The sequence below is a fragment of the Heliangelus exortis genome, chromosome 2 (assembly GCF_036169615.1).
Source record: "Heliangelus exortis chromosome 2, bHelExo1.hap1, whole genome shotgun sequence".
Classification (NCBI taxonomy): domain Eukaryota; kingdom Metazoa; phylum Chordata; class Aves; order Apodiformes; family Trochilidae; genus Heliangelus; species Heliangelus exortis.
Window position 1 is genome coordinate 6,188,744 of NC_092423.1, and position 27,476 is coordinate 6,216,219.

Sequence of the window (27,476 nt, forward strand, 5' to 3'; positions counted from 1 at the left end):
CCAGCACCATAGAAATTGTGCAGTTAAAAGCCACAACTTGTCCTGCTCCTGGCTGCTAAGAGCAACCTGAAGCACACACTCCTTCCTTCCAATGTTGTCCCTTTGGCAAGACCCAGCTTGACAAGCTTGGTAAAATTAATGGATTTCTCTTCCTTCTTCTTTTTCTGCTCCTTTTCCCCACCTCACAGGGCTGAAGATGATGAACCTCCCACTTTCTGGCCATAATGCTTTAATGTGCCCCCAGACCAGCTGGTATTTCTTGGTGTGGCACTTTGAACTCAAGATTATTCCATTTCACTCAGGGTTTTGAAGCACACTTGGTATTCAAGTTAGGAGAGGCCTAACCTCTTTCTTCCCTTGTTTTTTAACACTTTAACACCAGAGCTATATTGCTGTCATCTGTGTTTAGCAACAGGACCATCTTGGTACCAGCATAGGAAGGAGATTTTTTATCTCAGGACTCTATGCAATTGTCACCATATATGACCATGGTGTGGAGTGTTCTTGGACTGGGATAACTACACACTTTAATCACAGATATCTGCAGTTTCATGAGTTACTTGACTCCTGTACCACAGCTCCAGCCATGCTGTGCATAGTCCTGGGCTGGGAGGGCCCTTGGGGTCTTCTCCACCCCCTGGGTTCCTCAGAAGTTGGAGATGCTCCTGAGTCCTGGTGTTGGATCCTGGACTTTCACAGCAGTCTGTCTTTGTCCTCTGCTTGCCTCTGCTATCCTTAATTACAGGGATGGGTAGGGAATCCCTTGTTGGTGATCACTCAGTTCAAACTCCACTGTCACTGCTGGATTTGCTGGTGGTGCTCACAGTCTTGTTCTGACCACATCTGAACACTTCTGCACTTCTTGATGACCAAGAGTTTTGTTTCCATGGCTTGGCTATTTCCTTGGGCACACCAAAACTACCAGTCAAAGTTTATGGGCTTATGCCTATAGCTCCACTGATTGCATGTAACTCATCCCAGCTCCTACAGGAATGGACCACTCTATGGTCATTAAAAGCTTTTCAGCTTTTCTCTCAGGTTCCTGTGCTGCCACAGTGTTTCTGAACTTCCTCAGTGCTTGAGACTGGCCATTTGTCAGCTTGCCAATTGGCTGCTCAAGCACTTACAAAAACTGTTCTCTGCGTGGATTTAAATTATTTATGATGGCAAAGTAGCTGAAAATTAGTCTGCCCTTACGATTCAAAAGAAAATGTGACTTAACGCTTCACTAATTGCTAAGAAGCCTTGTCCTGTAAGTAGTCATTAAGGAAGCAATGGGATACAGGACAATCCTAGAATTTGTTCATGTTCACAGTCTGCTGGTGTCTAATGATGTTTGCTCAGTCCTACCACGGGCTGTAGAATTACTAATCTTTGGAAATTTAGCATTTGTTCATTAGTTGAGGCAGCAAGAAAGGTAGACCTAATGGATGCAAAAAACTGAACTTCTTGTCTCACTTGAGGCATCTCAGGTCATCAGCTGTAGTCAACTGCACTCAGGGCTGTGATTAATTTCATCCTCAAAGAAATGTGAATTGGTGTCTCAGCAGGCAACTGGAGAGGCAGTGGGGATGTGTCTGTGACATCTGCAGGGAGGTGAGACCAGTCCCCCTCCCAAAGGGTCACTCTGGGTGAATGTTAACAGCCTTGATCAGGCTTTTGTAAAGAATTCTGTGAATCTCCAGATTGTTTGCTACCTTCTTTGCCTAGTGCTGAGAATTGTAAGCCCCACATTGAAAGCATGGGGTTTATCTCATGCTAAGTTTTTAATTTTACAGGCAATGAAAAAACATCAGTTGTGTTTCTTTTAACTCTTCCTGTGACTTAATCTGTCATTAACTGGTCTGTGCCTTCAGCTTTGCTGATTGCACAGGGGGTATGGGCAGATAGATTAAGCTATTGACATCTCCCTTCATGCCAGGTTGTCTAGGGGAGGTAAAAAAATTTGGAATATTCAATGGATGGTGCCACAGCTCAGTAAATAAGGGGGGGGAACTAATGAGCAAATAAGCTTGTCCATTGTCTCTCTTGGCAGTCTCAGATTTTCTGCACTGTGTGATGTTATTTGGACCAGTCAGATGTTTGTGTGAGCTGCTGTCAATAGGTAGAATAAATGGGCTGAAGCAGATATAGTGTTTGTTTTCCTCCTATGCAGGTATTTGGGGCAGGGGGCACTTGAAGATTTGCCTGGATAAAGCCCTGATCTTGTGATGAACTCATCTTTGAGCAACAGCTTAAACGAGAGGCCTCTCCACTTCCAGCTCGAATTATTCTGTGATAAAAAAATGACATGTTGGTGTACAAGTTATTTTCACATAGGTTATAAAGATCATTAAGACAATAGAACTGTTCCACACAATTTTGAACTGCTGCTAATGAAATCTTTCCTTTTGTAGAAAGAATTGTCTTATCTACTGGAAATTCAGACCTAGAAAGGTACAACACAGCCCATGGTGACTTAGGGTCCTACACTTGGCATGGCTTTCCAAGGCCCATATTGATGTTCTTGTCTCCTGAAATAATTACTAGAAATATAGACAGCTGGATCAGTCTAGAATTCCTACCTTTGCTCCTCCAGGGACTGGATATTATTACCAGAAATGATGCAGAATCACCTGGACTGAAGACAATAACAACATTTCAGTTATTCCAACAGGACAAGGCTTTTCCCACAGTCTTCAACTGTTGTTCCTGTAAGTTAAGAAAGAAACTCAGGGCTTATTATAAAAGCCTTTTTAAATCAAGGGGAGGGTTTTTGGAGTCAAGAATAGCAATCACCCAAGCTAAAAGAAAAAAAAAATACAATACAGTAATCACAGTAATTGTCAAGATGTTTTTACTCCTTTCCATAATTGATCATGGATCCAGGAAACCAAATAATTTAGAAAAACTTTTATTAATTAACTGAATTTTGAATTGGGGTGATTGCAATAGTAAGAAAAGGAGGGAAAACAGATTTGACAGTAACCTTTCCTAATCTGTCACACTAAATATTTCTGAAGAGGAAAATTTGGAATCCTTTGAATTTGAAAGCATCCTTACTTCAGAGAGCTTCCTAGCTGCACATTTTAGTATTTGGGAAATAATTAATAGAAAATATGTTTGACAGTTAAAAGTACAAATCATAAAAGATTTTTTTTTTTTTAGTTCTTCAACTGACTTTGTTTAACTTCTCTGGTTTTCAGTGAGTCCAAGGATCAGAAAACTTTATTTTATAGAGATACTAAATGTCACATATTGTGAAGGTATTTCCAGTCTTGAGAAAAGGCCAGAATGGTGTTTTGTGGCTCCTATGACATCAAGGGTAAAAATGATTTTGCATTAACACTTTTTCCTTCTTTTGGCCAAATTGCTAAGTATAGCCCTGGTCATATAAAAAACCTAAATACATCTCAACTTTAATTTGCATGCCACCCTCCCTGAGACTGAGTAACAGAAACTGTTTTGGGGGTATTTTTAAAGATGTTTGAATGAATGGGGAATATTTTTTCCAGATTACTCTGTTTTTTTCACTCATTAGACTATATTCAGAAGTAGGCTGAGTAGCTCAGAACTGCCCATCAATGAAAAGGGTAAAGCCTGATTTTGCTCCTGATGTGTAGGACAGCAAGCACAAGAATTCATTTCCTTTCCTTAATGTTTGTTCAACTCTGCAACAATTTACAAAGCCACCAGTAAAGACATCTGAGCCTGGTCTCCAGCTCTGGATTCCTCCTGTTTCCCCATTGTCAGGGATGGGATGGAGGAACCCCCTCCGCTGCACCCTTAAACCCTCTTAGACTGCTCTGCAGGAAGGGGGCACCAAGTCACCTTGGCAAAGCCATGAAAAAATCCTCATTCAGTATTCCTAATGAGGATGATTAGGTATTCCTAATGATTCCTAAAATCCTCAAAGGTATTTCTGGAGAGGAAGGAGACAGAGAGGGTTTCCATGTGGCCTGGGGCCTGCTAACAATAGAGATAAGGATTGGAGAGAGAAAGGTGGCAGGGCTGCTCTGGTTGTTCAATCTGATGTCTCAAGCATAATTAATAAGCAAAACAGGTCTATAAAATGAGGGCCTGAACTGTGGGGATTTGGGAGATTCACTAACACCAACCCTCTCCCATTGGCTGGCCCAATGCTGGATCAAGGACAGGTGGTTTTCCATGATCCCTCTCTTAACTTTTCTTCTTGTACTCTCTTGGTTTATCTTCCTTTTTTCTAAAATTATTAAGTAATGTCAAGTTTTTCCCAGGTTACACAGCATTAACCTCCATTTATTGCAGTTTTTTGACATCTAGGTAATCAGCCTTTGTAATTGCACAGCCTGAAAATCTGCTGTTATTCCTTTACATATATATATTTTATTAATTTACATACGCATATGTATATATACATATGTATATATACACATATATAAATACACATATACATATACACACATATGTATTTGTGGTTGATTTGTTTTTCTTATGAATTCCTCAAAAATTACCTTCAACTGTTGCAGCCATAAATTTTTTGTTTTATTTGCAGAGAAATGGACCTTGTGTGAGGTTTTCACCCTAATCTGATCAAGGGGGATTAATACAGTCTGGGGGGGCTGTCATTGGTTACCCTCAAAGGAAAAATGTTCCCTCGAAGGGAAATCCAGGCCTGGGAGGAGGATTGGATCCAGCCTCACCTGGGCTCCTCTCTGAAAAGTCTAGAAGGCAAGGGGGGTCCAGTCCAGATCTCCTTTTGTTGTCTTCCTCCATACTGCTCTGACTTCTAATAGTGCTGGGGAGAACGATGTGATGATCAGAGATCCTTTTCTGGGATTTGAAAGACAGTTTCATGGAAGAGAGAGGTGGAAACCACAAAGAAAATTGCAACAAACCCATAATTTTTCTGGTGAGCTTTTGAGATCAGGTAGACCTTTATGGAAGTATTGTGTAGAGGGATTGGGTCATATTTGGATGATTTGGCACAAAGTAGAAAAATGTAATAATTGCATTCCTTCCCTGCGTTGTGCAGAAAATTGTGTCATTTCATGCATATTCACAGCTCTCATCACTGATACCACAATGTCTAAATTACTCTGAGCATCAGCAAAACAACCCCTTTGGCTAGCTGAAAACTCAAAACCTGGCAGTGGATGTTAAAGTTTTCATTTTTGCTGTAATACTATGCACAGCTTCTAGGCTGTTGGCTTGATCTTGAGAAACATAAAATAGTATTTTTGTCTAAATGTCCTACTTCCAGAAATGTTGTGCTGGAAGCAAGGGTTACTTTTCATAATTCTAATTTTGTGTGCTTATTTAATGGGAGAGGCAGGCAGAGTGCAAAAATGGAGAGATTTCACTTCAGTTAGTTTGTCACTGGCCTCCAGCTGTTTTTCTCACAGCAAGGGTTTCCTATAGTTTAGCAATGTAAGGACCACTGGGATCATGTTGTACCTGGGGAGCAAGGAAATAGTGTTGCAGGGCAGGGGAGGATACAGGGAGTCAGCACACAGGTGGTAAAATTATTTTTTATTATTTTATATTATTTATTTTATATATATATATATATATATAAATAAAATTTATTATTATTATTTAGTCAAAAAAACCCCAACTCTTAAATCAGACTTTGTGTTTTCCTGGAATGTCACATATAATCCCTGGAAAGGAGAGGTGCAAGAACAGCTCATGTGGCACTTGTTCAGCACCTTAAACTATCCAAGATAAGCTTTCTGTGTTCTTCTAATGTGATCTTCCCCACAGACTCAGCAGGGATCCATCCTAGGTAAAGTCCTTGACCAGAGGGGATCATTTCACAGTCTGCAGATGGTACTGCACTACAGTGGCTTCCTAGAAATCATAATCAAGGAAAATATTTTGGAGAACTCTCCTTATGGAGCTTTTGGTTGAGTTTAGCATAAGGATGAGGGTCAGGAGGATCTTACTCTGTGTACCATTCAGGTTTTTTTCACTGTCAATACATGTGTGCTTCTTGGTTCAGAGTTCAGAGTGTTGAGATTGAAGGTTGGATTCATTGTACATCCAGAGTATGGGCTCAGGTAGCATTTAGCTAAATGGATCCTTCCTAATACCTGACTGAAGTTCTCCATCAAAAAACGAAAAGGATTTTTCTAGTATAGTCTCACTTGTGTTGAGTTTTGTGAGCATCAAATATAAACTTTGTTCTTGATGCTTGTCAGATCATGCATTTTGTGCACCAGGCATTGGAATGGGCTGCCCCGGGAAGTAGTGGATTCCCCATCCCTGGAGATATTTAAAAAGAGACTGGATGTGGCACTCAGTGCCACGGGCTGGGAACTGCAGCTGTAGTGGATCAAGGGTTGGACTTGATGATCTCTGAAGTCCCTTCCAACCCAGCCAATTCTATAATTCTATGTCAGTCAGTATTGACTTTGTGGGTCTCCTTATCTTCTGATGCTTGGACACTTCTTGTTTCTCTGCTGACACCACCAGGATGGTTGATCCACCCAAGTATTGTCATCCTCACTAGTTAACACAGTACTGGGTCTTTCTGTTGCATGTATTTGTTTGATGTTGTTACAGTCTAATGGATTTTACTGCTCCATTTCCAAATGCTGGCTTAAACCGGTGCCTCAGGTTTCTTTCTGAACAACTCAGGAGTATTTAGTATTAGTATTTAGTCTTAAATGAGGTTCTCTGAATAGTCTTCAGTTTATAGACGTCTGCCCACATTCCGTCAGACACACATAATTTAAAATAGATTACTGAAAAAGGTATTAATCTTGTCTTTTTTGTTTATTTTCCTTTTCAGAAGCTGATGGCTGAGGAAGTTTGTTATTAGCCATACATGAGCAGTCAGTTGTTTAATTTCATAATTTACCTGCGTTTGGAGTTACTTGGCTCCCTTTCTACTTGCTTCTGTTATTTGTACAGAATTAGTGACAGGAAAAGAATGAAAAATGGCTGGGTTCTTACTCCCTGGTACCAACAACTTCCGTAAGTTCACTCAGGAATCCCTGGCTGCCATTGAAAAGAAAATTGCTGCCAAGAGAAATCATCAAAAAAATACTACAGACCATAAACCTGAGGAGAAACCACGTCCTCAGCTTGATCTCAAAGCTTTCCAGAAATTACCAGCACTCTATGGAAATCCTCCTTCCGAGCTCATTGGGGAACCACTGGAGGATCTCGACCCATACTATGAGGATCGTAAGGTTAGAGCCAACTGAGATGCTTGGGTTTTAATTTGTGTTTTTGTGCTGCTAAGAAGTGTTTATGTGAATCATCTATCAAATAGTTTGGCTTCCATCCCTTTGGAAAAGCCATCGTCAGTTTCTGTGTTGTACTAATGCAGGCAGTTGGCACAGCTGAATGACATGCTGTAATCTTCTTACAAAAAGCTTAATTTTGAATTATAGGAATTAAATAATATGAGCTTCATTAACATTTGAATCAGAATGGAAGCAGAACAAATAAAATGGATAAAGGAGGTAAAGGTTTTGAGGCGGATCCACAAGAAATTACAATAATTTTGTAAATTTTCTTATTTGGTGGTTTGAAACAATGTGTCCCTCTCAATGTTTATGCTCCACTTACATGCAAAAAAATAATCATTCAAGTATAAAAATTATTTTTAAATCATTTGCTGACGAATCCTTAAACCTACTTATTCAAGCTCCATATTCTGACCATGAAATATGGCCATGAATACAATTTTAATTGTATTCAAATTGTATTCAAAATTGTATTCAAAACCATGAATACAATTTTAATGCAGAACAGAGAAATTGGGAACTAATCAATCGAAACAGAGTTTGTTAGTTGAGAAAGGGTTAATATGTTGAATTAATATCTCCAGTCTTAGGGCTAGAGGAATGTTATCAACAATAGCAAATAATTATAAAGGCTGTAATTCTTTTACCACCTCTGTGTGTCTTGACTCAATGAGAGCTCCAGTTCATTTTAAGAGGATATCCATAAGAAAGATTAGTTCTGTGTGTGACTCTTTGCAAGTCTTGAGTTTGAAAAAGGAAGTTCAGAGTCGTCTCCTTTAAGCAAACAGGCTACAGTTAACATCAAACTCTTGCTCATGACAGATACAACAGGATAAAATACAAATATATGTACTTCACTTTCCTGAAAGCTTTACTTCATCTTTCTTTCTTTCTTTCAAGATTTTCATAGTGATAAACAAACAGAAAACAATCTTCAGATTTACTGCTACATCTGCCTTGTGGATCCTCAGTCCTTTCCATCCAATCCGAAGATCAGCAATTAAAATCTACATACATTCATATCCTTTCATTGATTCCATTTGCTCTCTTTAATTATGAAAACCCTTAAATCCCGTGCTTTTGTAGTTTTGACTGTTGAATTAATCTGGTATTTACCTGACTCCAGGTGACTTCTAATTATCAATTACCTTAGAATTTATTATTGTTTTGGTGCTCTTGTGGTACTTACAAATAACTAATGATGTGACTACAGGAGGTATTGAGGTGTAATTTTCTGCAGATTTGGGTTTTTTTGAGAAGGATTGATTATCTGTTTTCTCGTAAACATGTATTTCATCCTGAAACCTTTCTCAGGGAGAGAACTGGTAAGGTCTCTATCCTTTTTCTTATATTCTGCTTACCCAAAATGTGAGAATTAAATTCATCCCATGTGCCAAAGTTGATCAGCTACTGGACAGTTTGAAGCAAGAACAGCTGAGATAGGCAGGCACACTTCTGAAAACACATAAAAAGAAAAATCAAATTCTAGTTTCTTTAGGAAATCAGGTGAAAAAAATATACTTTTGGTACATGAAAGGGGAAATTTTCTGTAAATGAGACCAGAGCAATGAAACTCTCACCTGGGGCTGAATGAGGGGTAAATCAGGCCTAGTGCAGAGTCTGCAGTGTCTTTCTGTGATTTTTAGGTTTCTGGATATCTCCTGGCTGTGTGGTGCTGAGTTAGCTGCAATGGTCTGAAGCTGTCATTGTAGCAGCCTGTAGAGATCCCTGGAGCTCTGATGCCTCCCACCTGAAGCTTACCCCAGGCAGCTAGGGCTGATGCTGGCATTTCAACACTAGTGGTCCAGCTCCCAAGTTTGTGGCAATTTTACCATTCCTAGAGCTAAAGCCAGGAGATTTTTTTTATGGGGACAAAGAGGATGGATGATGGACAGGTTGGATGTCTTTGCCATGCTCGTTTACCTCCTGCATTGCCTGAAACTGTGGTAGGAGAGAAGGTGTGAGAATCAGCTCCAGAGCCAGGTCCTGAAGCTTCTGTGTTTACACGAGGTGGTTGCTCCATGTTCCCACTCATCCTCTGTACTCAGCAGGGATCAGAGGGCAGCCCCAGGAGCTGGCTAAGCAGGGGAATCTTGTGTCCTCTGAGACATCTGTAAGTATCCTGGCAGACTTCACTCTGCCCCATCAGAAGAGCTCTGCCAATTTAAAGTCAGGTTTGGATTTTGCCTGTGTCACCTTGGGCAAGCTTTTAACTTTTATACTATAAAAATTAAACTAGAATTGCATCCTTCCTGCTACACTTCGAGTACTTGATGATTTTTTTCCCAAATCTGAAATGCTTAGAGCAGCAGATCTATAGCCTGTACAGAAGTCAAGATGACATCAACAACATTAGTGTTTTGTCATCTACTAAGACTCAGAATCAGCAAATACACATGTGCTGTGCTTCAGACTCAAAACTAGAAACTACATCTGTGACCAATAGAATACCTAATTATATTTCTGAATCAATGTCCTATTCTTTGCCTTCACTCCCGTGACTTACATTGTTCACCTCATTTATCATTTGCACTATTATAACTAATTGTGTATTCATGGCTATGAGTGAATCCTCTAAGACTTCATGGAACAAATATGTTGAGTAAGTATCTGTGGGTACGTATGTTTTTTAATTTAATTTTTATATTGAACTACGGGGACTTGGCTTGCAGCCTTCAGTGAAGATAGTTTATGGGAGATTTAGAAGGGAAGTTGCTTGTGTTGGGACTTAGTCCTTTACTTTGAGGGAGTATTTTCATCTTTAAATTCAATACCCACAATTAGTGAGGTCTTATGAGAGAAAGTGTAGATTAAGTTCTGCTGTTGAACTAGCTCCATGCCTGCCCTACTGCTCCAGTTTGCTATCTAACTTTCTGAAGTTATTCTGTAATAATTTAATCTTTATCCAGAGATACTGCCCATCACTGCTGATGCTGATGAAGTACACGAAGAGCTGCTGTCTTTTAAAATTCTTAATAATACTGAAATGCTGAGTTTTGACCTAACAAAGTGTTTCGTCCTAACAAAATGTTCTGTCAGAGGCTCCTGGCCTGCAGGACACTGTTAGAAAGTAAAGCTCTTATGCTTCATGCTGCCAACAGTTGCAATGTTAAATCACAATAAATCTGTGTCTTTATAGTTGCACCTAAGCTGGAAAATTCCATCATTATGGTTTGGGTTTTTTGCTTTTGAAAAACCATTTCAGCTTTCACTTTTTCAGTCTGGCATAAAAATATTTAGAATACGAACCTTGATAATTCCAATTCCTAACATGAAGGAGAGGATTCAAAAATACTCAGTTTTAAAAACAGGTCTAAAATTGTTTTTTACTCTCTCATGTTACATGACACTTAAACAGCTGAGAATGGCAAATCCTCATGCAAGTGGGAACCAGCCCTGCATGGTATTTGATTTCCATATCTCCAGAATGTGCTGAGATATGTCACTACCTATGAGAGCATAAAAGGTTAGACAAGAATTGTCTTTGGTTTAAATGCATTTCAATAATAGTTTCAGAATACTTCTTTCCAAATGAAAAGAGGAGCACTACATCCATATAATTTTTTAGTGCATTTGCTGACTACCAAATGAATGCCTTTTGAATTCTGTAGGGAGATCCCTGCCTTGTTGAAGTGATAAGTGCACTCAGTAAGTCCAGAAGAGCTTTTATTGATAATTTTCCATTAATATGAATAATTGCCATCTCCAATTGAAAATGCTGTACTCTTGTATTTCTCTAAGTGTTTTAAACATTCTACACAGAAATGGATGCCGTGTGCCCAAATTAAATGGTGCACAGCAAATCACATGTTCACTTGGCCAATTCAAACCAGAGAAAAAGATACAACTTCTGATCTTTATTTTAGCAAGCAGCTAGGAGTTTTGCCTTTCTCAGATTGTGGGGACTCACATGAAAGACTTTAAAGAAAAATGTTGAATACAAAAAAACCCCATGCCACAGGTGTGCACGTTAATAGCCATGTTTAGATTGCAGTCAACTGCTGTCTCAGACTCCAATGTGTGAGTCAGATACTGATAGAATTCACTGAAATCAACAGAAATATTTCCATTACTTCTCTGCAGCATTGCCTTGGTCCTTTGGTTGAGACAGTAAACAGTCTGACTGTGTGTCTTCTCTTAATTGCTAATATTGCTATTTTTTTTTGGCACCTTTTCTCCCATCCTTAGATATACTTTCACTGGCATTTACACTTTTGAATCTTTAATAAAAATATTGGCAAGAGGATTCTGTCTAAATGAATTCACATTCCTTCGAGACCCCTGGAACTGGCTGGATTTCAGTGTTATTGTTATGGCGTAAGTGGGAACATATAAAATATGGATTACTTGAAGTTCTTGTTGCTGTGGTGCAAAAAGCTTTCTGTAGTACAATAAAACCCACCCTGTGGGTCCTATCTACATCTGTAACTATCTAGGACATTGGCTCTTCCCCTTGTTTTATCACTTACTAAAATGCAACAACTTAAAAGCCTTTCAAGAGGGGAACAGAGCTGAGCAGAGTGAGATGAACTCTGCAGAGAAAGTACCTGGGTGGATGCATTTTAATCTGTGAAATTTAGAAGCTGGGCTGTCAAATACTGATAGACTGATCCCATGAATGAAAGTGTAAGTTTGACAGTAGAGAGGTGTGGATAGTGGATTAAATTTGAACTCCTTATCTCTAAAAATCAGTCTTAGTTTTGCTTTGCAGTACCTAGAAAGCTTTTACACTGGTTACACACAGCTACATGAGGAGCTCAAACCAGTTCAGCCAGCATTTCAGCCTAAAATGAAGAATTTTGAGTGTTGGCTTTGTTTATATTTTAAATACATGGTATTTTCAAATGCCGACAAAAAAGCAGCTGTGCACAAGTCAAGAGCTACCTCCAGAGAAAATAATAGCCAAGAAATGGGTTTGTAGTTTGTATTTATAATATCCTCAGGAAGATTGACAGTTAAGAATGACCTTAATAGTAGAATAGTTGTCCTGTTTACTCCTTCAATCACTTCATCTGCCATGTTCTGACTTTACAGTTACGTGGGAGCATTCAGCGACCTGGGGAGCGTTTCTGTCCTTCGGACTTTCAGGGTTCTGAGAGCTTTAAAAACCATTTCAGTAGTCCCAGGTAAGACAGCCTATCTGCTGCATATTATTTGCTACTTGTAATTGATTCTTTGCTCCAAACAAAATGTTGGCTTTTTCCCTTTCCTTCTTTTTTTTCGTTTTTTTTTCTGTGTCTTTCATTGATTGCCAACACTGCTGAATTTGTAGACAAAAATAATGTCTCACTTCACCAAGCCCAACCAGAATAAGTCAAATCTTACAAACAATCTTGTATTTAATTTCCTTTTGATTTTGAAGATTATTTTTTTACACCATATAATGTTAGTTTTACACAATGTTCTTCTAGCTGCTCCATGTGTTATAGTTCAACAGAAACACCTCTGGTGGCTGAACTGAGTTTACTATTAATCATACCTGGGAAAACAATGTCCTTTCCACTTTTCCCTTAATTATAAAATAAGTGGGTTCTTTCTCATGAAGAAATACAAATTAAGCAGGTTGTCTCTGTCTTTTCTTTCTCAGCTTTTTTATCATGGTCAATCTTATTTCCAGTCTTTCCAGTTTTTTCACAGGTTACCAATGTTGGAAAATTCATTTGAATTTTGCAGTTTGCTCTTTTTTTGGATAAGAAAAACTAAACTGTGTCTGGTTCCTCATCCTTGTCTAAATACTTCACAGTGATTAAAGGAACATCTGGAAATTGTAGGATCAATCAAATAAGGGAAAAAAACATTGTACACATATCAATTACTTTCTCATCCAAACTCTAATTGAATTACAAATATATTTGCCATATCTTATCCAGTAATTTTTGCACATTGCTTGTTATACATTTTTAAAATTCTAATCAAGTGTGATATATGAATCTCAGGTTTTTTTCATCCCATTTTTCCTTTGTGTATTGTCTTTCCAGGACTCAAGATCATTGTAGGGGCACTTATCCAGTCTGTTAAGAAACTTGCTGATGTGATGATCCTGACTGTTTTCTGCCTGTGTGTCTTTGCCCTCATAGGCCTCCAGCTTTTTAAGGGCAATCTAAGATACAAATGCATCAGGAACACTACAGAGTCCCTTAATGTATCTTTCTTCCTTAACAAAACATGGGAATCCTATGAAATCTTTGATAACTATACAGGTAAATTTTCTCCTTAATTCTTTTTGAGATGATGGTATAGACACCCATGCGTGTGTGTCTCACCGCTGCTGTAAATTATATTGATTCTTTGATATCTTCATGAGTGACTACCTGATGATTGCCAGAGCAGCTTGCAGGCACCCAGGGGTTCACCTCTTCCCTTTGTTAGAAGAAACAGCACTCCAATTTTCCAGTAATGTCCAACTCTCTTTCCCAGAATGTTTAGACAGTAACTGAAACATTCATTAGCTCACCTTCTGCTGTAATTCCCCAAATTCACCTTTTAGTAGATGATGAAGAGTCCGTGCATCTTCATTTTGCTGCCCACTGAAGGGCTCCTCAGCTTCAAACAGAGGAATTAATTTAAAAGTCAAGGAATTAATTTAAAAGTCAAACTTACTTTCTTCTTCACAATACATGTGTCTGATACATGTGATATACATTCTATATCTGTTCTATATAATATACATCTTTCATATATTCTTCTTGACTGAGGCTGGTGATGGAAGGATATAGTAGAGATATGAAAGCATAACAAAGCCTTTTCAGAGGAACAGCAATTGTAAGATGCAATTCAGAAAGGAAAAGCCTCAATATGCATAAAAAAACCCCCACTAAAAGTAAGTGATATCTGTGCCAGGAGTATGTATGAAGCTTCATCACAGTAGAAAATCTCCACCAGCAAGTTCAGAGAGAGCAAGAGTTATGTAGGGAGAGGTGCTGAATTCCACATGGGATTGCTGTCTGGTTTGGCAGGGCAGTGCCATGGAATGATGTATTTCCACACAACCAAACAGTCAGGGCCTCTTTCAGTGTGGTGCAGTCACTGTGTACGTGGGGAATCAGTTCTCTTACTTTAGTGCTCATTCCATATTTGCTACACAACAATCTGTATGTACGTGCACATACAGGGCACTGATTGCTCATCACTACTGATATTAAGGGATAGAAGATGAAGGCTAGAAAGTGCTTTGGTTTTAATTTTTTTTCCCCTCTTTTTTATAGCACACTTTGCTAAGAAAAAGGGCACCTCAGATATTTTGCTCTGTGGTTCTGGTGCTGGGTAAGTGCACTTAAGAATATTACTTGTTTAGGAGTTTTCTCTGCTGCAATCCTGTATTTGCTCAGACATAAGTGATGAATACAGAAATTCCAGGTTTTTCTTTAATACAGAAACAGGAACATATACAACAAGATACAGTGAAGAGGCTATTTAATACTTAAAGAGAATGAAGCATGAGCCTGCAGTTGGTTTAGTCAGGTCTCAGTTCTTTTACACCCTTCCAGAAGTGATGCCTTTCTCTTCCTCATCGTTATTTGAGAGAACTGAAGACATGGAGGTTCCCAGGTATAGCACAGGACAGACACCCTCCTCTCTGTAAAGTTTCATAAGTGTTAAACTAGGAAAAGAAGACGTGGATTTTGGAGGGCAGGTCTTGTCTTCCTTTGTTGTTGGGTTGTTGGTGCTGCTTTTCCCACCTTGCTTTCCAGCCAGTGCTACCTGAAAACTGGTTTGCAATCTAATGAAACACAGAGCTGAATAATAATTACAACTCTCACACAAGCTGAAGTTCTCTTTCAAATCTGCATTGTTAAAAGAGCTCCCCTTTTTATCACTACTCCTAGGACCTGTCCTCCAGACTACATATGCTTGAAAACTGGGCCAAATCCTGATTATGGTTTCACCAGTTTTGATACATTTGGCTGGGCTTTTCTTTCCTTGTTCCGCCTGATGACCCAGGACTACTGGGAGCGTCTCTACCAGCAGGTATCAACTTTGTGCATAATTTAGAACTGGCCTTCCAGGTAGTGCAATAGCCAAATATGTAAAAAAGTACAAGAAACCTCAAATAAAAGAAATACCTGCAAGTTATTGAGCCCACGTCCTCCATTCTCCCTTCCATCAAGCTGTGACTCTTTGAAAGGGGATGCTGAAGTGCTTCTCAGCAATAACCCTATCACCCTGCTTGTTTAGGGACCTAAAATAAATTACTAAAAGGGTGTCCTGTATTGTCTTTCAATAATTAAACAATGTCTCCCCATTTGTCCTTGGTACATGATCAGTGATTCACACACGATAGCACAGGAAGAGGGGAAAGAAGGGCCAAGGAAGGTGGATTTCCATTTGAGATTCCTACAACATTGTCTCTAGGAAGTGGAGGACTTCTAAAGAATTTCAGAGACGTGTTGAAAGCCTATTTGGTGTTTTATATGGTAATTTTTATCTCTGGGGTGTGTTGCTTGCAGACCCTCAGAGCTTCTGGGAAGGTGTATATGCTCTTCTTCACACTGGTCATATTTCTGGGCTCATTTTATTTAGTCAACTTGATTCTGGCTGTAGTAACAATGGCATATGAAGACCAGAACAAGGCTACCATTGCTGAAACAGAGGCAAAGGAAAGGAAATTCCGGGAAGCCATGGAATTATTACAGAGGGAGCAGGAGGTATGTAAATTCTTCCCTTGTAAGCAATAGTCTCAGTGCTCTGTTGTCAGTCACATAAGACAACACAACAGTCCTGGTGTCCATGGTCACTCATGGGAATGGGACCAAATGATAACTTACTAGAATTTTTTTTTATTTTTTATTTTTTTTTTTTTGGTGTATAATGAGCATTAAAGGTTGCTGCTACTGTAAGAAAAAATTGTATTTTAAAATCTGGGAAATGTAAAATTTGATCAGCTAGCAGTTTCCAAAAGAAAATTTAGTTGTTTTAAAATCTTTCTTCTATTTTCTTCTTCCTATTTTTCTTCTATTTTCTTGTTGTGGCCTGCTGAGTAGAAAAATATACAGTAATTCCATTTATCAACTGCATTAACATATGAGCTAAACCTATTGCAGTTGAGTAGAAAGTTTCTTGGTATTTTAAATGGCTTAGAAGCACCTGGAACAAAATAATACTGTATTTTGGAAATATTGTCCTAAATTCAGTATGAGAAGAAAAGTCAGACACAGTCACAAGAATTCCTGATGAAAAGACAGAATTTTAATTATGTTTGACCATTTATTTGGAAAGAGGGTTGTATTCCATAACATTATTTTCAAACTGAGTGTTTTTATTGTAAGCAAATGTGCCATATGGAGTAATAGGAGTCATAATGTGATTATTTTGCTCCTGGCAGGCCCAATACATGTGATCATGTAACATACTGCAAACAGCAACTTGTTTAGTGCTCCATATGCTGAGGAACTTCTCTCTTGCTTTTAGTGTTATCATACAATGGGAGGTTTTTAGTTAGTTTTGTAAACCACAAATTGTTGCAAGGAAATATTAGAGAGAAGAGAATTATTTTCTTCTGCTTATATCCAAAGTAAAAACAAGAAAAAAAAAACCCATGTTTTTGTTTTCATTTCAGTCATTGGCTCTGAAAGGAGTTGATATCCTATCAGTTAGCTCATTTGAAGCAGCATCTCTGTCTACCAAAGAAATCAAAGAAAGAAGCAATAGGAAAAAGAGAAATAAGTCCTTGGGAATAGGAGATAATGAAGAACAATTTCCCAGCTCACAGTCCACAGACATTCAACAAAAGGTGGTAATCTGTTGTCTGTGTCTGAGATCTTTACAACTTTTCCAGTTTTAATACAAAAACTCTTTTAATTGAAAGCTCTAACTAAAATCCCATTACACACACTGATCACTCTACATGTTATGTCCTTAATATAAAAAACCTTTTGGAATGAGAAAGATGTATATGTAAAAATTAATTTGAACTGGAAATATTACAAGTGAAGGATAGAAGGAAAGTTACAGTAATAGTTAAAATATTTTCTAGAACATAAATGGAGAAAAGTTAATGCCTATCAGAATTTAGCTTTTGTGCCACTGTTCTGTTAAAAATTTCATACTTAAAATATAAAGAGTATCACAAAAATAGATTTTGCATCTGATAGGACTTTATTATCCGACATAAAATCTAAGCATAAACTTTTATGAAAAATTTAACTCTTTTGGACTTGCAGTGGTCAATTAGAAATGTTATGAAACTAAACATTTGTTGCTTGCTAAAATCTTCTTTATGATATTGTGCCATTCTTTCTTTATCCCTTTTCCTGGGCTTTTAGTCTTTTCTCAGCCTGGGGTGCAGTCCCAACACAAATAAGATGAAACGCAGATTTAGCCATGGGAGTGTGCTCAGTTTCCAACCCCCTGCTTTAGAAGCTGATTCCAGCATGGATTTTGGTGACAACAAGATCTTTGTTGTTGAGGAACATGAAACCCAGTGTCAGTCACTGCCAGGCAGGCAGAAGGGAAGATGTTTCAGTGTGCCAAGTCAAACAAGCCACAGCTCTCACCCCACGACTCCAACCTGTGTGCAAAGCAGCAAGAGGTCTGAGATGGATGAGTGCAATGGGGAGGTTTTGATGATGGAAGGAAGAAGCTTCAGGGCGAATAGTCTAGATCTGGTGTCTTCTGAGGGAGTGATGCTTCCAACAGTGCTGGGAGACCCAGAAAAGGGTGATCTGGTAAGAAAATTATATTATTTTAAGTATAGATTTCATATTAGAGTTCCTCCGCAATTGGAAGGGTTTCCTTGTGTTAGGAGTTACACTGAAATGGCAGAAAGTTGTGTGAAATGAAGTATACTGATGTGGGGAGTTAGCTTTGTAGATAGTGGTTTTTAATACTCTGATGAACTGCCAAAATCTAGAGCAGATTTTTCAACTTTCCTGTTATACTGGGACAAGTTGCCCAGAGAAGTTGTGGATGCCCCATCCCTGGAAGTGTTCAAGGCCAGGTTGGATGGAGCTTGGAGCAACCTGGTCTAGGGGGAGGTGTCCCTGCCCATGGTGGGGGAGTTGGAAGTAGATGGTCTTTAAGGTCCCTTCCAACCCAAACCATTCTGTGATTCTAGGATTCAACGACAAACCCTCTTTTTCTGCTATGCACCACTTGTGTTAACATACTTTGGCAGGTTCCTAGTGCTGGAATTATAAGTCTTTTTATTCCGTGCTCTGTCCAGGGAGGTACTTTTCACCAATACCTGTAATTCCTTTCTGCTTCACAGCACTTTTGGCATCATACAGAAGTTTTGTCTGAAAGTTCCCTAAGAAGGTAGAGACTCTTTTCTACCAGTTTATCCCTCATCTTTCTCATTATTCATTAGTCTCTGGAATATTTCCTTGGCCTATTTCCCCTCATACACTTATTTCCAAGGTTCATGCTTGCCCTGTTGCTTGCAGAATCCATTTCCTGCAGCATTATTATTGAAGAGTAGGGCCTTTGTTCTCAACATCTATTACATCTTGTAAAAAGGTACATTTATTTGGCTGCGTGTCATTGTTCCTATTAACTTTCATGGTTACCCATCACCACATCCTACTTAATTTTATTCCTTTGGTATCTCCCCAATCATGTTTACCACTCCAAGCAGCCAGCTGTAAATGATGAGAGTAGCACGATGCCTTTGCCTCCTCGTCTATCAGTGGAGTATTTTAACAAGGCACTTCAGAGACAAAGGGCAGCAAGTGCAGTCAGCATAATTACCAGTGTCTTGGAGGGTAAGTGGCTCCTCATTATCCTTATTTCAATAGTAAGATAATGCCAGCATGAAAGACCAAAATGTCAATACATGTCTTGAAGGTTAACAGAGATTTGTAGGTGTGTAGTTAGAAGCTGTGTTGTTAATTTGGCTCCTTTTTTAAAAAAAGAGAAGAGAAAAAAACCCCAAAAAACCATTATCACAGTGTCTTTAGGCACTGAAATGCATCCTTTGCCTATTTTAAGATCTCATTTTGTAGGACAGACTCCAAATCGGATTGGAGTAAGAATGGGTGGAAGGAGTTTCTCCAGCATCTGATGTTCAATACTGGGATATTTTTCTCCTTATGACGCTGTGACCTTGATACCTCACTTGCAGAGACATAGGCAGTGTCCAGCAATAAGGTTATGCAAGCAAAGTAACTTGTGGCAGTTCCTGGGTTTTGAATACTCAGCCTCATATTTTTAACTCATTTTTACTCACTTTCCATGTGAATTTTCCAGGTATTTTTATCATTGACATTGACATGACTGATGGTTTTGTTGCAGATCTTACTGAAAAAAGTTGGCCCAAGTTGCTCAGGATGATGAAAATCTGATTTTGTTTCATTACCACAAGTATGGGATTTAGCAGGGAGGTACCACTGTGGCAGGGAGGGCCCTTTTCTTAATTCTTTATTCAGTTTTCTTGGGAGGATCACAGTTGCAACACACTCAGCAGAGCCTTGCTTTGTGGTGTAATTCACCCAAGCTCCAGGCATGTGGCACATTTTCAGCTCTGACCTGGGTGGCTGTGGCTTAAATCGAAAGACCAGACATCCACCAGAAAGAGAATAAGAAAGGGTCTTTGCTGGGACCTGAAGAGCAGTCCTGGATCCACCCTTTACACCCTTTACACCCTTCAGCCATGTGAATACGTGTGATCTAGAAGAGCAGAAGACGAGTGCTAGAGCTGGAGTGGGTTAGGGTCAAGGTGATAACACTGGAATAAATAGTGTAGGGTGGAATCTGAGACCTGAGGCTGGAGAAGAAGTTAACACTAAACAATGGGAAGAAACAAGTACAAGTGCAACTAAGAAAAGGATATGAGTCAGATCCAGATCCCTGAAAACCAGATTATTAATAATTCCTACTGTGCTTGTACTTAGCTTTGAGTAAGATCCATCAATTAATTTACACAGCACTTTAGTGGGGTCAACTGTATGTTGGAGAAATCACCAGTTATTGAAGCAAGAAAGGGTATGAGGTTTAAATTTGAGCAATACAATGTAAATGAAAAAGCCAGAAGAGCTTCTGTCCCATATTTTACTTCTAGAAGTTGAGTGGTGTGGCAGCTTTCACCAGTGGGGAATGGTAAGCATGTCCTTTACAGCAGACAGGGGCCTAAGGCCATCTCTCAGGCCCTGCAGTTTGGATTCATCTCCCTTACAATCAGAATTCCTGTGCCTGTCACTAATTCTCTAGATTCCCTTGAGAGCCAAAGGACACAAAAAGATGATGAGTGTGATCCAGCCAGAGTCCTGGACATCTACATGAGCATAAGGTGAAAAGTGCTTCAGCTGCCATATCAACCAACAAGAGTGTGAGAGGCTGTGGTGTAGCCTCTGCTGAACATCTGTATTTAGTCAGATGATCATAGTACAGATTTGAGTCTTAGACAAAACCTGATCCAAGGACTTTTGGAAGTAAATTCACATGAATGAATTTTGAATCCAATGTTTTCTGAGTTTTATCTCCATGTTTATTAGCTGATGTAGGGACTACATGAATGGTAGAAAGTGCAAAGAGGACTCGGGGCTCTATGTGAGATGTAATGTCTCGTTTTAATTTGGTCTTTTGAATACTTGAAGTTGTTATTTCACCATCTTGTTCAGTAATAACTACTTAATTACAGTGGGGTTTTCTTTTGCATTTAGAACTTGAAGAATCTCAGCGGAGGTGCCCGCGGTGCCTGAGCGATTTTGCTTTCAAGTATCTCATTTGGGACTGTTGTCCACTTTGGCTGAGAATCAAGAAAAAAGTGGCTGCTTTCATAAAGGATCCTTTTGTTGACCTCACCATCACCATTTGCATTGTGATGAACACTTTGTTCATGGCGCTGGAGCACAATAATATGTCAGATACTTTTAAATTCGTGCTTAATGTAGGCAACTTGGTAAGGAAATTCTCAGCTAACATTTTATGCCACGGGTTTTATTGATGGTGTTTTCACTTGAGACATAAAGAGCAATTGTAGAACTTCAAAGTGCAGAATTTGCTAATCTTTAAATTTCTGTTACAGACCATTCCCAGATTTTATTGATACACACCCCTGACAAGGCAGAAAACAATCCTTCCATTTTAATTCAAAGTGCATTAGAAGCTCATAAAAATGAGATTTGTTGGTCTATCCGTGAATGTTATTTGTAGAAACATGATCTAAAGATAAATAAAAGATAGGCTGATGATACTATTTCTTTGTCACAGGTCTTTACAGGGATCTTCACTGCAGAAATGGTCTTAAAAATCATCGCTCTAGATCCTTACTATTATTTTCAGCAGCCTTGGAATATTTTTGACAGTATAATTGTCACCTTGAGTTTAATTGAACTGACTTTTCCCAAGCAGAAAAGCAAGAAGGAAAGGAGAAAAGGTGGAACTCTGTCAGTTTTACGATCCTTCAGGCTGGTAATGTCTCATGCTTACTCAGTTGTATAAAACATGTTGCTAATAGTGCAGAGACTACTTCTGTTTCCTACAGTTACGATGCAGAAAATTATAATTTAAAAAAAATATTTTTTCCTCTCCCCTTGGCACTAGGAATAAGAAACACACTCCTGATCTCCTTGTTTAGTAGTATACATTAATAATATTTAGAGGCAAAATATATTCCAGAGTAGAGAAGTGATAAAACTGGTGTCAAAAATTAGAAACTAGCACAGGAAAAAGCATTAAGTATAGGAATAAACAATAAACAAAAAGTACAAATATAGAAAGAAACAATACTTTAAAACAGAATATACTTGCAATGATGTTTAGGTGTTCATGTTATATATTGTGGATCAATTTAGATTGATTTACCCAAAGATAAGCTCCTCTTATTGGAATTCAGCAGCTGGTCTCCCATCTCTGGCCCTTTGGATCATCATGTGCATTGTGTGGACTCTTGGCTGTGTGGGCCAAATGCTTACCAGGGACTCAGGAGGTTCTTTACAAGGTGGTTAATGTTAGTTTATGTTTGCTATGTTACCCAGTTAAAAAATAAATAAAAATTAAATGAACCTGTAAGTACTTTAAAAAAGTTTTAAAGTCATGGTGCCACAAAAATTACATTTCTTGAATAGTTCAGAATGACTGCAAAATGGTGGGTTTTTTTGGTTTTTCACTTTTGGGGTTTTTTTTGTTTTTGTTTTTTCAGGATTGGAATGGTCCAAGGGTGACTTACTGCTACATCTAACACTATATTTTATGTTTCTATACAGCTGAGGGTCTTCAAACTGGCAAAGTCCTGGCCAACTTTAAACACTCTGATCAAAATCATTGGTAACTCCTTGGGAGCACTGAGCAACCTGACCCTTGTCCTGGCAATCATCGTTTTCATTTTTGCTATAGTAGGGGTGCAGCTTTTTGGGAGAAAGTACTGGGACAACAGATATAAAATAAACAAAGAAGGCCAACCACGCTGGCACATGATGGACTTTTTCCACTCATTCCTCGTTGTTTTCCGAATTCTGTGTGGAGAATGGATCGAAACCATGTGGGACTGTATGGTGGTTGCTGAACAACCACTCTGCCTTCTTGTCTTTCTGCTGGTCATGGTGTTAGGAAATTTAGTGGTGAGTAGTCCAATCTCTTCTTCTCTTCGTCCTGTCTGTGGTCAAATCTCCTGGATAGCTATTTGTTCAACAAAAAGCAGTTTCCTTAAACAGGTGGAAAAGATCCCTGTGTATGCAATGGTCTGCAAAAACCTCTTTTTGCCCTTCCCCTTTGAGCCACCATCCCTATTTTCATATTTTGTGTCCTTTGCACACAGCATCCCTTGACCTTTTCATGTGGGAATGTGATAAGGAATATCTTTGCAGTAAATATAATACAGGCAACTATGTTTCTTCATGTCTTGGGATCTGGATGTAAATAATCAGTAGGGCTTATGGCTTACGTCCTGAAATTATTGGAGCTAAATGCTCAAGTCATTCTGTAAATCCATTTTTGTATTTTATTATTTTAAAAAAATATCTCATGCAGATGTTGAATTCTGTATCAGCAAATGGGAAAAATTGCACTCCTACCACAGGAATAAAGATTTTCTTAACCATCTTAGGTACAATTACATCCAAGAGGCTGGATCCTGCTGTCACCCTACACAGCCTTGCACACCTGTGTTGGGGCATAAGGAGCCTTCCTGGTTCTGCTCTGTCCTTTCTTCATTTGCAGATCATAAAAATCTTAGTAGCTTTGTTTCTCATGTTATTCTTATTATCATGGACATCCTGATGTTCCCTTATTTTAAGAAACAGCTGAAAAAAAAAATAAGTCAAGGCAAAAAAAAAAAAAAAAAAAAAAAAAAAAAAAAGTCCAGGCAGCCCTTTATGGGAAATATCTCTTCTGTGGCTGATTCCCAAATCTCCAGGTTTCAAGTTTTACATTGAAATATTCTGCACTGCAATGATTGATTTCAGTGATGAAATGCTGTGAGTGATATTCATATCACATAATGCTGTCAAACAATTAAGTGCTCTGCCTATGCTCCTTGTTTAGGCTTTCTTATTAACAAAGGAAATTGAGAAGCATTTGAGAGTGGCATTTATTCCAACCCAAGGTCAATAACTAAGACAGGTGAGATGAATTGGTCTCTGAAGGTCTAATTTTCTCCACTGACTGTGGTCCCTGGACAATTCAGGGATTCTACTTGCCCAGTTCTGACATGATAAAAATTAAGATACATAAATCCTATCCCAAACTGAAACATTAGGAAAAAATTACCGTTCCCCATTCCCTTAAAAAAAAAAAAAAAAAAAAAAAAAAGTGGTGTTTATAAATTATTCTGTTTAAATGTACTCAAAATCAAGGAGGAAACCTTGCTTTGAGAGTCTCTTGGTTTTGATTTTTGTGACAGTGTTGCAGATTTTATCTAATTGCTGGGACTGAGGCTGATCTAACACAGGATTTTGGAAGTAGCTCCACACACAGGGGCCTGATGGAATTTTAGTCTGAAGAAAGAATAGGCACTATTAGATTGACAAGCCATGATCACAGCCTTTGTTTCTACTATAACCTTTGAAAGTTGTTTAAAGTTGTTTTGGCTGAATAGTGCAGTTGACATGCACAGATATGTTTTAGCTACTAATTTAAAACAACTTTTTTTCTTTTTGGACAAGAGGGTCATGGGAACATTAGATTTTCTGAGAGATAAGCTTCTTCACCAACAATTGTGTTATCAGTCAGAGCCATTTCATCACTACCCCCTTTTGGTTTGCTCAGTAGGACTGAACTTTGGTTAAGAGCTAGAATTCAGATTTCCGAATACTGTTTTCCTAACTTTGAATTTTTGTTATTATTTCAATGCCATCCAGGTTCTCAACCTTTTCATTGCACTGTTGCTGAATTCCTTCAGTACTGACAGTCTCCAGACAGCAGAAGATGACAGAGAGATGAACAATCTTCGAATCGCCTTTGCTCGGATCCACAAGGGATTTCACTTCGTGAGGAGTGTCATGTGGGACACCTGTTGTAAAAAACTGAGGCATATCAAGAAAGCACATGGGAAAAAAATAAAATTTACTGCCCAGAACCCACCTGGGTTCAAGCAAGAAGAAACAAAAAACTGCAAGGAGAATTGCAATAATGAATGGACTGAGAAAAATGAGGACAAATGGTCAGGTCCTGAAGAGTTCATTGCCAACCCCAATACGTTTGTCTGTGTCCCTATTGCTGAGGAGGAGAACACAAGTGAGGGTTTTGAAGATGAAGATAAGATGAGCACATCTACAGATGCAGAATACAGCAAACAGGTAATAAATTTATTTATTACTAGAGTGCATCTACATTGAGGGATGCATGTAGGAGACTGGCTCTAGCAACAAGGTTCAATGTGTTGATCCATTTCCAGGATGTTACTAAATTTTGAACTAGAACCGAAAGTATGTTTGTTTAAAATGAGGGTAAGTTATCACTTGGAGCCTTTTTTAAGTTTCCATGGTGTTTTGTGGACTTAAAGAGAACAAATTTTTTGGATTTGCTGCAGAAATTCTTGGTTTACATGTTGTATTACACACAGGTAATTCTATAGCTCAGAGCCTGTCTGGAGGTAATTGTGGCAGTCCTTTGTGAACCTGGGATATATTATGTAAAAATTATTTATAAAAAGAAACAAAACACAAAAGAACCCAACTGTTTTGGTATTATGTACATGTGAGGTAAAAAATGTATATTCTGCTAAGCATAATCATGAATGATAATACAGAAATTTTAGCCCTGGTCCCTTCTCTATATCTACCCTTGTTGTGTCTAATATTTAATAATTATGAGAACAAAGTAGGGGCAGCTCTGTTAAGGCTGTGTTTCTTGTATGATAGCATATCTTATCCTGTTTCACTTTTTTCTCCAAATTTTCAGTTCAGTTTTAGCCATAGAAGATTGCTGTTCTGGTCTCAAGATTCCCCCTTTAAGTTAAGGAATCTGAATTCCTATGTAGAAAATCTCATTTAACTTTTGTCTGTTCCACTAAATGAATAATTTCTTAGTTTGCTGTGTGTTTATTTGGAAACTTTCTCCTTCCTCTATCCTTAAATAAAATAGGAGATTCAAACTTCTCATGTCTTATGACTCTCGCCTGGAGAGTTCTACTTCAAATGAAGTGCATAGTATATCTTTCTTTCCCTTCCAACATGTTCATATATCATATAATAGGCTGGGTTGGAAGGGACCTCAGAGATCATCGAGTCCAACCCTTGATCCACTCCCGCTGCAGTTCCCAGCCCATGGCACTGAGTGCCACATCCAGGCTCTTTTTAAATATCTCCAGAGACAAAGAGTCCACTACCTCCCTGGGCAGCCCATTCTAATGTCTGATCACCCTTTCTGTGAAAAAATTCTTTCTAATGTTAATCCCCTAAAAAGGGAAAAGAAATCCCCTCTAACCCACAGATTATTTTCAGGATGGAAATCACTTGAGGCAAAGGGGAGAAAGAGGGAAAAATTCAGGCAGCTGGAGTAAGGGATCAGGATTTTCCTCTGAAGAATTCAGTGTTCTTTACCTAGGAAATGATAGGAAGGTTGAACCTTCATCACCAGAGCACAAGGAGGTAATATTTTTTTTTTTTCTTTGGCATTGATTTTTCCAATACTGGTCAGGCATATATAAATTTCTATTCAAGAATTTGCTGGGGTGGAGCTAATGGCAGCAGGAATTATGAGCTTGCTGTAGCTGGGCTGGTTGGTTAAGGGTTAAGCCAGAGTTCTGTGAATGAAATTGAAGTTTTGCTGGTTTTCTAGGTATTGATTTTTAAGACATATATGTATGTGGAGAAAGTGTGTTTAGAAACAGAAAAACTGCAAAATAATTTGATTCAATTAATAATTTATAAAATACTCTCTGCTACTTTCCACCTATTGAAATCGGAGTTCATGAAGAAGAGGAAAAAACAAGGTACTAAAAGAGAGAGATGCATCTAAGTTAGTAATTCCAGCAAGTCTTTCTGTGTCATAAGTATCTCAATTTCAAGATGCTTTGAATTAGATTTTCTTTATGGCATATTAGAGTAATCTTGAACAAAGAATGTTTTAAAAATGTGACAAACAGCTATACACAGATATTACAAGAGCATAGTAACAAACTTGTAACAAACTGGTGACTCAGCAACATTAGATATGATGTAACAAGATAGAAAAAAGCAAAATGTAATAGATACAAATAGAAAAAGGTATAATAGAGAAAAGCCTTGTAAATGGAGAACACAGCAGATTATTCCAATTTTTACTTCATACGGACTGTCATGGGTATTCTGTCCCTGTTACAATACCAGCTTGAATACATCCTTCTGTGGTTTCATGGTTAAGTGGTTTATCCTTCTTTGATGACTACATGTGCTGACAAGAAATATAACAACTTTACTGTCTACCAGCTTATTAGGCAGGTAAATCTTGTTCACATAGACATTGTAATTCTATAGCTTTGTCTCTGTTTAGGTACAGTTATTGGTATTTCTAAGCTCATATGCTTTTAAAATCACAAAGTTTGTTACATTACCAACACTACTTGAAATATTAATATGTGGCCAAGTCTTAATTTTGAACATTATGTTTTCACGGATGAACTTATTAATTTGGAGCTGAATATAGAAAGAATAAGTGCCTGATCTTATTTTGCTTGGCAGTTTGACTGTGTCAGCGCTTCTGAAGGCAGCACAGTGGATCTGACAAATCCTGAAGATCTTTTGAGGAAGATTCCAGAGTTTGCTGAAGATTTTAAGACTCCAGAAAAATGCTTTCCAGAAGGTAAGGCTCTCATGCTTTCACTACTGGGAATCTAGAGGAGTCAAAACCTGATCCATTTCTCTATTGCTCCTGAGTCAGTAGGGTGAGATTTTTTTCAGGTAGATT

At 38.4% G+C, this 27,476-nt stretch overlaps 1 protein-coding gene across 1 annotated transcript in view; it reads left to right on the plus strand.

Moving 5' to 3' along the window:
• The first annotated feature begins 6,902 nt into the window (after nt 1–6,902).
• The window catches only part of LOC139793779 (sodium channel protein type 5 subunit alpha-like), a 32,831-nt gene continuing 12,257 nt past the window's right edge, over nt 6,903–27,476 (plus strand). Inside the window, exons 1-17 of the mRNA XM_071738698.1 lie at nt 6,903–7,157; nt 8,118–8,232; nt 9,720–9,819; nt 11,406–11,534; nt 12,252–12,343; nt 13,196–13,417; nt 14,423–14,480; nt 15,044–15,185; nt 15,665–15,862; nt 16,774–16,950; nt 17,480–17,881; nt 18,790–18,916; nt 20,813–21,051; nt 21,363–21,563; nt 22,358–22,711; nt 24,449–24,886; nt 27,251–27,371. Of these exons, the coding sequence (XP_071594799.1) occupies nt 6,903–7,157; nt 8,118–8,232; nt 9,720–9,819; nt 11,406–11,534; nt 12,252–12,343; nt 13,196–13,417; nt 14,423–14,480; nt 15,044–15,185; nt 15,665–15,862; nt 16,774–16,950; nt 17,480–17,881; nt 18,790–18,916; nt 20,813–21,051; nt 21,363–21,563; nt 22,358–22,711; nt 24,449–24,886; nt 27,251–27,371 (3,370 nt within the window). The remainder of the gene's footprint in view (nt 7,158–8,117; nt 8,233–9,719; nt 9,820–11,405; nt 11,535–12,251; nt 12,344–13,195; nt 13,418–14,422; nt 14,481–15,043; nt 15,186–15,664; nt 15,863–16,773; nt 16,951–17,479; nt 17,882–18,789; nt 18,917–20,812; nt 21,052–21,362; nt 21,564–22,357; nt 22,712–24,448; nt 24,887–27,250; nt 27,372–27,476) is intronic.